General features: G+C 42.7%; 1 protein-coding gene across 1 annotated transcript in view; it reads left to right on the forward strand.

Annotated features, from left to right (window-relative positions):
* LOC308293501 (A-type voltage-gated potassium channel KCND2-like) overlaps positions 1-8,924 on the forward strand; it is a gene marked incomplete at both ends in the record, with an annotated part of 81,909 nt that extends 72,985 nt beyond the window's left edge. The window contains 3 exons of the mRNA XM_080736064.1: positions 1,404-1,502; positions 5,433-5,656; positions 8,738-8,924. Coding sequence (XP_080592190.1) covers positions 1,404-1,502; positions 5,433-5,656; positions 8,738-8,924 — 510 coding nt within the window. The remainder of the gene's footprint in view (positions 1-1,403; positions 1,503-5,432; positions 5,657-8,737) is intronic.
* Between the last annotated feature and the right edge of the window lie 570 nt (positions 8,925-9,494).

Here is a 9,494-nt window from a genome sequence, read left to right on the forward strand (position 1 = left end):
GGGTGTGTGTGTGTGTGTGACTGTGTGTGTGACTGTGTGTGTGCGTGCGTGCGTGCGTGCGTGCGTGCGTGCGTGCGTGCGTGCGTGCTTGTTTGTTTGTGTGAGAGAATAGATTCATGACTAATTGCAACTTCTAATCCTGACCATAATTGGCAAGAGATACAGTAAATAACGACATGCCGATATATGCGACAGATCGTGCACAACCTGTCTGCAGCCGATGCTCTGTTCTATAAAATGGGTCTCCATCTCACCAGGTTCTAGGCAGAATGGCTGCCCGCTGCGCTGCTGATCCGCATCTTTGGCCCTCTTTGCTTTGTGTGCTCTTGCTCTCTTTACTACACAGTGGTGGAAAAAGTACTCAAATGTTTTACTTAAGTAAAAGTATCAATACTGCAGTATAGAAATACTCTGTTACAAGTAAAAGTCCGGAATTCAAAATGTACTTGAGTAAAAGTACGAAAGTATTGGCATCAAAATATACTTAAAGTACTCAAAGTAAAAGTAGGGCTAAAGTGGATTCATTTATGTTTCATAAGGCTGCACACACACCAAAGTACCTATAAGAGTGGAATCCTCATTCCGCCAATGAGAAAGGAGCGTTTTTTTTTTGTTTTTTTTTGCAGAATCAGTCTCATTGAAATGCATTGGCGGAATGGGGAATCCACTCTCATAGGTACTTTGGTGTGTGTGCACCCTAATATTATCATTTATATCTGCAAAGTATCTAGTAACTATAAAGTTTTCAAATACTTACAAAAGTACAAAATTTGGATCCGAGATGTAGCAGAGTAGAAGTAAAACTATTGGAAATTGCAAAGGCAAAATACCTCAAAATTGAACTTACTGTAAGTACATTACTTAAGTAAATGTACTTAGTTACTTTACACCACTGATTAGGGCTGTCACAATTATTACATAATCGTCTAATCGCAATTATTTTTCATAATCGTCATAATCGTTTCCATGTTGAAAAATGTTTATATATTAAAAAAAAAAAGTAAAAAATAGTGGAAATAGCGGATCTACAAGCTCACAACGCGTCGCGACGCGTTGTGAGCTTGTAGATCGGCTATTTCCACTATCAAAGTTATTTTTTTAAGTATAAAGTTGTCAAATATGCCAGTAATTTCTTTGTATATTTAGGTTATGTGTCATATCTACCATTTGCAACTTCAAAGCCTAAAAGCCAAACAGAAATGTAATTGTCAATGACAAAAACACAATTAAATTGTTAATCGCGATTATTTGAGTGACAATTAATCGTCATGTAAAATGTCATAATCGTGACAGCCCTACCACTGATACTACATCATTTTGCTAGCTGTTGTCTGAGCCATTAATAGTTTAATTTATTTTGAAGCTTATATCTTCTGTGCATGTTGTCCCCTCTTCTATCCAAGGCCTCCAAAGAGGCAGGGAAGGTCCTGGCGTCGAAGGCCACCCACCCTCCCTTTCAGACTCAACACAACCACCTCCTGAACTGCCTGGAGAAGACCACGGTAAACACAACCCATTTTTTATGTGTTTTAAGTGTTACACACACAGTGATTAAGTCTCTAGAACAGGGGTTCCCAAACCTTTTTGTCTCCCCATATTTTTTTTAATACGAGGCACCCCCGCATCTTATATTTATAGCATATCGTCATTGTCGGGTGGAAACCTTGTCCAAAACCGTTGGTTTTGTATTTATCATCTAAAAAATGTACTAAACTAGTGAAAACAGCAGATCTACAAGCACACAACGCCTTGTATGATGAACAGGGTTTTGCTTTACCAAAAGACGTACACATTTGAAACTTGGAGATACAAGGTTTCAGCCCGACAGTGACGATATTTTGTGATTATGTTGCGAGGAAAACATTGAGATAATAGCCATTTTAGTTAGAACTGACTGAAAATAACTTTGTACTTCAAGTTTAAAATGATACTATATATTTTTTCCAAGTGTCCAAATTAATTCCAAATATCATCAAATGATCTGTCACGGCACCCCAGGGTGCCCCGTCACCCACTTTGAAAACTCCTGCTCTAGAACAGGGGTCTTCAACGTTTTCAGGCCAAGGACCCCCTAGTTGACAGAGAGATGAATCATAGATTTCATATAGTTTCATCATTTGACTGCACAATCATCATTGTATTTTGGATTCATGTCAATTAGTGTTTTCAGATGTTTAACTACTTGAGCCGTCATTACCTAATAAACTTGGCATTTTACTCTGTACTTAGTCTGCTCTTTTTCCCCTCTACACCAAACCCCTTTGCCGAAAATAGCCGATCTACAAGCTCACAACGCCTTGCGGCGTGAGGCATTATGAGCTTGTAGATCTGCTATTTTTGGTAGTTCTCAGAATATCGACACTAGGGTTCAGGTTGTTAATATAAAAAGGATTGGAAGATTTGGAGGACCCCCTGTAGTAACTCTGAGGACCCCCTGTAGTAACTCTGAGGACCCCTTAGGGGTCCTGGAGCCCATGTTGAAGACCACTTTTCTCTAGAACACTAAATGTTCTAGAGAATTTGATCAGTCTAAAAGTGATCATGTTTTCATTTTTATTTTAAGTTATTTCCTTTCTTTCATTATATTATTCAAAATGTGAAAACAAAATACTCCGATAATAATCAGAATCTGTAATAGTTCAGGCGTCCGTTCCAGAGTGGTCGGTCTCTGTATACTTTTATGATCTTTTGCATCTATTTACATGATGAATCAGTTAAAATAGCTACAAATGGGGCCAGGAGAAGTTGGCATTCATCAGCGGCAACATGCCAAAGATAACCAGCCAGTAAACACTGTGCCCTCAGAACAAACGAGCAGACTTCTTTTTATGCCATCCATAATTTAGAGATTTAAGAGCAAGCATCTCTCGCTAATGTTTTGCTGTGCCGTGACTTTTACATGTGCAACTCTAAACTCCACGCTGCTGAGACGATGGGGATGGGCAGTAAATCAGTGTCTCTCCTCGGAGATGGCCGCCCCATGCTCTCCTCCACTCAGGGACGTGCTGGGCCCCTGATTCAGCCCGGGAAAAAGAGTTGGAGAGGCCCTCATTGCGCGCTATAGAGAGATCTCTCTCTATAGCGCTGCTGCCACTCAAAGATTTGCCATTTCAGATCATGACAAGTGACAAGCCAGTGGGCCGATTATTGTACATGAGTTATATTTTGTCGTTGTCGAGTGGAAACCTTGTATGTCCTAAACCGTTTGATTTGTATTTATCATTTTAAAAACGATTTAAACTAGTGAAAACAGCCGATCTACAAGCACATAACGCCTAGCGGAGCGAGGCGTTGTGTGCTTGTAGATCTGCTGTAGATCTGCTGTAGATCTGCTGTAGATCTGCTGTTTTCACTACTTTTGTGCGACGGCCTTGTATGATGAAGCAGGACTTTGCTTTGCGAAAAAATGTACACATTTGAAACTTGGAGATACAAGGTTTCTGCCCGACAGTGACGATTTACTTTGTTGATTGCCCAGCCCCCAAAATGGAACGAAGACCGACATTTTATTTTTACTTTTTTCCTAATGGCCGGCCTGGACCGGCCGGGAATGAACCGGCCGTTCGGGAGTGTTCCCGCTTTTCCCAATGGCCAGCACGTCCCTGCTCCTCCTCTTCCTCCCCAGTAAAAGGCTTAGCCGCTGGTCGACAGGGAAAAGTCCGAGTGTCGCTCTGATCCCAGCACACATGTTTACACCAACCCTCTTACGGTGTGCATTATAGATGTCAGGGAGCTGAACACAAAGAAAGTACAGACAGGGGTGTCGCACCAAATTCTGGGCCCTGGGTACAAGGATTCACCTGCGGGCCCCCTCATAAATGTTCTTCATAGGGTGAGGGGGTTTAACCCATTTCGACTGGGAACGCATTATTTCGTGCTTTAACTATTGAAGAATAGCAGATATACAAGCTCACAGCGAGCTTGTATATTTTCGAAGAAATCGTGAAAAAAGAAATCGTGAAAAAAGTCTTCAAATCCTTCTAAGGTTTTTTCGAAAAACCCATGTTTCTATGTCAGTGGTGCTCAAACCTTTTCATGTGAAGGACCCACAAAATTATATGTATTTGGCCACGGACCTCCATCTCAAAATATTTAGTTTCAGGGACCCCCCCAAAAGCAAAATGTTAGTTACAAATATTTGCTTAAAGAAATACATATATTCAAAGATTTGCACACATTTTCAAAAATAGCAGATCTGCAAGCTCGCAGCGCGGCACTCGGTGCCGCGCTGTGAGCTTGTAAATCTGCTATTTTTCAATAGCTTAAAGTATAAAATAATTAAGGCCCCCACCTCCTTGGGCCCTAGTAACTCAGTCCCACTTTCCCCACCTTGTGACGCCCCTGAGTACAGAGAAGGAAGGATGCAGAAGCACAGGAGGGGATTCGGGGGTGGTGGTGGTGTTGGTGGTGGGGGAGCGTGTCCTGCCTGGTGCCAGCCTGCCACCTGGTGGCTGTACGATGTGAGACGCACCCCGGAGCCTGACCTTCAAGTCTGGCCCATTTGTCACAGGGATAATGCCGATGAACGTTTCCACAGATGGCACTTAGTGCGGACATCTGCGGCAATATATTTTTATTCCATCGATGAATCATTTTTCAGCCGTACACTATATGACCACAGCTTTTGTTTACGGTATAGCTTGCCCGGTCTTTATGGCGAAACATGATTTTAAAGTGGAGACAGTCTGTCAAGTATTGATACAGTATATTTTTGCGTCCTTGGGTTTTGAAAGTGCTATAAATTTAAGTTTATATCTAATTTAAATTATTATTATATTATGCAGCCTAATGGTATGATTCTTGGATGCTTTTGAAAGTATAACATTTCATTTTACTCTTTATTGAATATTTCTAAGATATGATTTATGTGTTTGTGGAGTAAGAGAAATACAGGAGGTAGAGAGGAGATCAAGCTGTGGAATATAGAGATATATATTCGAACCCATGTTGTCACAATTCGCTCTGTGACCTTGCGGTGCATGTAGCATATCGTCACTGTCGGGCAGAAACCTCGTAGCCTATCTCCAAGTTTCAAATGTGTATGTTTTTTTGCAAAGTAAAGCCCAGCTTTGTCATACAAAGCCTTCGCACAAAGGTAGTGAAGCAGCAGATCTACAAGCACACAACGCCTCGCACCTTCACTAGTTTTGTTCATTTTTAAAATGATAAATACAAAACGAACAACAATACAAAGGTTTCCCCCCGACAACGACCAAATATAACTCATGTAATTGGCCCACTGGCTTGTCACTTTGTCACAAATCTTTGAGTAGCAGCAGCGCTATAGAGAGAGATCTCTCTCTCTATAGCGCGCAATGAGGGCCTCTCCAACTCTTTTTCCCGGGCTGAATCAGGGGCCCAGCACGTCCCTGGTCCACTCGCTGGCTACAGCACAGTGTTGATCTCAAGCCCTTGTCTCCTTGCATGTCCAGAACCACGAGTTTGTGGACGAGCAGACGTTCCAGTCCAACTGCATGGAGATCAGCCTGACCAACAAGCAGGGATCTCGCTCCTCCTCCATGTCCTCGTCGCCGCACGGCCTGTCCTCCTGCTGCTCCCGACGCCACCGCAAGAAGAGCAACCTCAGCCTGCCCAACTCCAACAACCAGGAGCTCAGCACCATACAGATCAGAGAGAGACCTGTCATGACCAACAGGTAACCTCCGATCTCTCAGTCCCACTCTGACTCTCTTCTCTTGATTTTTCCTTCAAAAAATTATCATATATTAACTAGGGGACCCCCCCCCCCCACCCTGACGGACACTAAGAGTTGAGGCATTACATTTTGTACAACACGGTTCTGTTGTGAAAATAGCCGATCGGCTATTTTCACAATTTCTGCCTCTAATTGTCACAGCGGCTGTCTCTCCTAATAGTTGACAATTTGGCCAATGTTTAATTTGTCATTTTAGAGGTATTAAAAAGTAGCCTGGAACCAGACCAATCCGCCTGGGCCAAAAAAAATTGCCCTTGATACGCAGTGAGGAATTAGTATGAGCAACGCCAGGCTAATTAAAAAGCCCTTAAATTGTCACTTTAGAAATGTGCAGATACCCATGCAGTTTGTTTACCAACAGGTAGCCTCTCTCAATCTGAGTCTGACTCTTCTTCTCTTGATTTTTCTCTCACAACCTTTTTCTTTCTCTCCTTTGCTCTCTCCCTCTTGGACTCTTGTCCCAGAATGTACCACCATCTCTCTCTCTCTCTCTCTCTCTCTCTCTCTCTCTCTCCTGCTCTTTCTTAAAACCAAATGGAACCGTATGTGTCTCATTTCAGACACAAACTGGATGTAGCAGATCAGTGAGGCTGCATTATGCATGAACATTTCTGCAGCAGCAAATCCCATTTAGAAATCTAGGAGACCAAGATCTGCCTGGCTGTAATTTTACAAGAAAGAGTAATGGAGATGTGTGTCATCTCTCTCTCTCTCTCCCTCCCCCCCCTCTCTCTCTCTCACACACACACACACACACACATACACACGCACGCATGCACGCACGCACGCACGCACGCACGCACGCACACACACACACATGCACGTAAGTACCACAGTTTAAATAATGTATTATGACTATGACTGCTGCCTTTTATACAATCATAGAACATAGTGTCAGAGATGTTTCACAACCAACTCAAGACAGTTATAGAACCAGAGCCTGTACTTTTAATGTGCTGGACACATCAGTTGAATTCCTCTTATGCAAGAAGAACAAATATTGCAATATTAAAATATTCAAAATGCTATGCAGTCAGGGCCAGTTCTAGGATTCTGGTGGCCCTATAAGCAAGATTTATTTTGGTGGCCCCCCAAAACCAGGGGTGAAAGTGGCTTGAAGTTCTTGCCAGAACTCCCAGAGATGAAAATCAGGGACACCGCCTGAATTTATTTATGGGGGTCAAACCCCCCAAACCCCCCGAAATGCATGCATTTTGGCACACTTATACCTAACACTCCAGCGCAACCACAACCAAAGATTATCCCCCTCCCCCTGTGATGTGGCCTCCCCTAGTGGTTGTGGCCCTAAGCGACCACTTATATTGCTTATAGCAGAAACCGGTCCTGCATGCAGTATCCCTGTATAATGCCTATTGGAAATAAATGTTCCTGTAAAGACCTTTTATGCACAGTCACATGCAGGCTGTGTCTTTATCAATAGGTACTGTATCAGGGCCCAGACCTCTCTTACCAGTAGTGGGCAAAGTATACTCAACCGTACTTGAGTGAAAGTATATATTTTTCTTGAGCATCGCCCTAATAGAGGGGGCCGCCATTACTGCGGCGTTGACCCTGCCTAGAACCAGGGAAACCAAAACAAAACTTCCCGAGGCTGCATGCTAACATTAAGAGTGTGTAGCTAACCAAAAGTTCCTGAAACCTACCGGGAACAAAGTCCTTTAGGTTGATATTTGTGATCCACGTCTGGCGAACATCTTTGTAACTCCCACGTTCAGCTTAGCAACAGGCCGCTAGAGTGATAGATACACCTGGTCAAATATTACATCTACAAGTGAATGTTGCCCTGTCAAAGTTGTACTTGAGTTCTGGCATATCAAGTATTCTAAAACACAAATTACAAAGTACATTTTCTTTATCAAAACGCAAAAGATTTTCATTAAATAAAAATGAATATGTCAATAATTGTGAAAGAAATGGCTTTTGTCATTTGAAATGAGGCTAAAGTGGTTATTTAACACTCACAGCCATTTACAATATGCTTTTGCGCCTATACTGCCAGGAATATTATTAATTTTTCAGAGTCACAGTAGATCTCCCTCATATGCATGACATTTTGGTAGGCTGTAGTCTATATAGTGTACACTAGATGTCGCCAACGATTAAGGTCTCTGGCGATTGCTAGAAGGCCTCAAATTAGCAACCAGTCCATCCTGTTAGCATTAGCGTTAGCATGGAACGGCGCGGGACCCGTGCACGCCATATGCGCGCCTGATGGTCTTAAAAAATTATCGAATATGTGCCTTAGATGCCCAATAGACGCACAGAGACTTCAAACCGGATCAAAATCCGACATTTGATCGTGAGATAGAGCGGAGTTGCTGTAATGGCTTCCAATGTAAAAAAATATGCTTGTGTACATGGGAGACACGCTCGATTTCCGGTTTCCGGCGATGACGTCATTTCCATCGCAATATCATTGCTGAAGCTTATATGAAGCTAGAATGGTCATTTATAGCTCTGAAAATGTCAAAAAAATACCCAAAAAATCTGAAAATGATCAGAAAGGCGACGTTTGGCGATCTGGCTGCCTCAGCCCTCCCCAAAAATGGCGATTTTTGGCGATTTGGCTGTGAATCAGTTAATTATGTACATTTTCAGTCAAAATCTTCAACCCTTATCTCCTAGTCCTTGATTAGTGGAGTGAAAACCATATCCAAAAATACTAATTAATTAAAGTGTATACATAAACTATGTACTTCAGTAAAGTATTCGAGTAGCCTAAATCAGTGATTCTCAAAGTGGATTCTAGGGACTGTGGGTTCCTTTAGAGGACTCTAAATGGACCCATACAAATCTGTAAACTCTAACAGTATACAAATTGAACCAAATGGACCATAACAGGTCCATTTGGTTCCATTTGTAACACTGTTAGAGTTAAGTGGAGACCTTGAAATGTAAAAGTTTGAGAAACAGTGGCCTAAATGTGCTTGGTTATGGCCCACCTGCCCCTGGGCCCAGTCCTCTCACCTTGTCTCATTCTCAGTGATCTCTGTCACACAGCCGCTCCAGCCTGAATGCCAAACTGGGCGAGACGGTGCCCTTGAAGAGCGATGAAGCTTACTCCATCATCACGCCCTCCCTGGTCACTCTGTCCGCCCCGCCGCCGGGGAGCACACCGGGCAGAGACGGCTCCTCCAGCACCATCGCCTACTCTCAGAGCAACATTGTGCGCGTGTCTGCGTTATAGAGGTCTGATTATAGGCCATCATCTGGTCCTAGTAAGTTACCAGACGCTGTGAGTGAGAGAGGGACCACTGAGCATCCAACCTGCCATAATTTAAAAGGGATTGTATGTGTTGCAGAGGTCAGGGTTTGAACCAGCACTGTTACCTGAAGGGGAACTCTGCATGGTGTTAGAAAGCTGTGGATGACTGCCTTGGGATTAAAAAGAGAAATAAATACAAAAAAAACAATAGCAAGGAAGCAAGCCCTGAAATGTTGCTCCTTAAAGCACAGTAAAGTAAGGAGACGTTAGGATGACTTGGTTATCGCTGTTGCCTAAAAGAAGAGAAAAAAAGAAAAGAAAAAAGAGAGAGAGAAAAAAGAAGATGTACCGACGAAAAAAACTTTATTTTTGAATATCTGTAGTATATGTATGTGTTGTCTCATGACTCGAGGTTGGGAAAGGAGGATTTAAGTTGAATGGGTTATCGATGGCCTCCGGCGACAAAGCACACACTTAATCATCAAAACGAAGGCTATTTTTGTGAATATTGTATTAGCCTGTTCACACACTGCACCCATTGAAAGCCACTCA

Source organism: Nannobrachium achirus (assembly GCF_963921795.1).
Source record: "Nannobrachium achirus genome assembly, chromosome: 11".
Classification (NCBI taxonomy): domain Eukaryota; kingdom Metazoa; phylum Chordata; class Actinopteri; order Myctophiformes; family Myctophidae; genus Nannobrachium; species Nannobrachium achirus.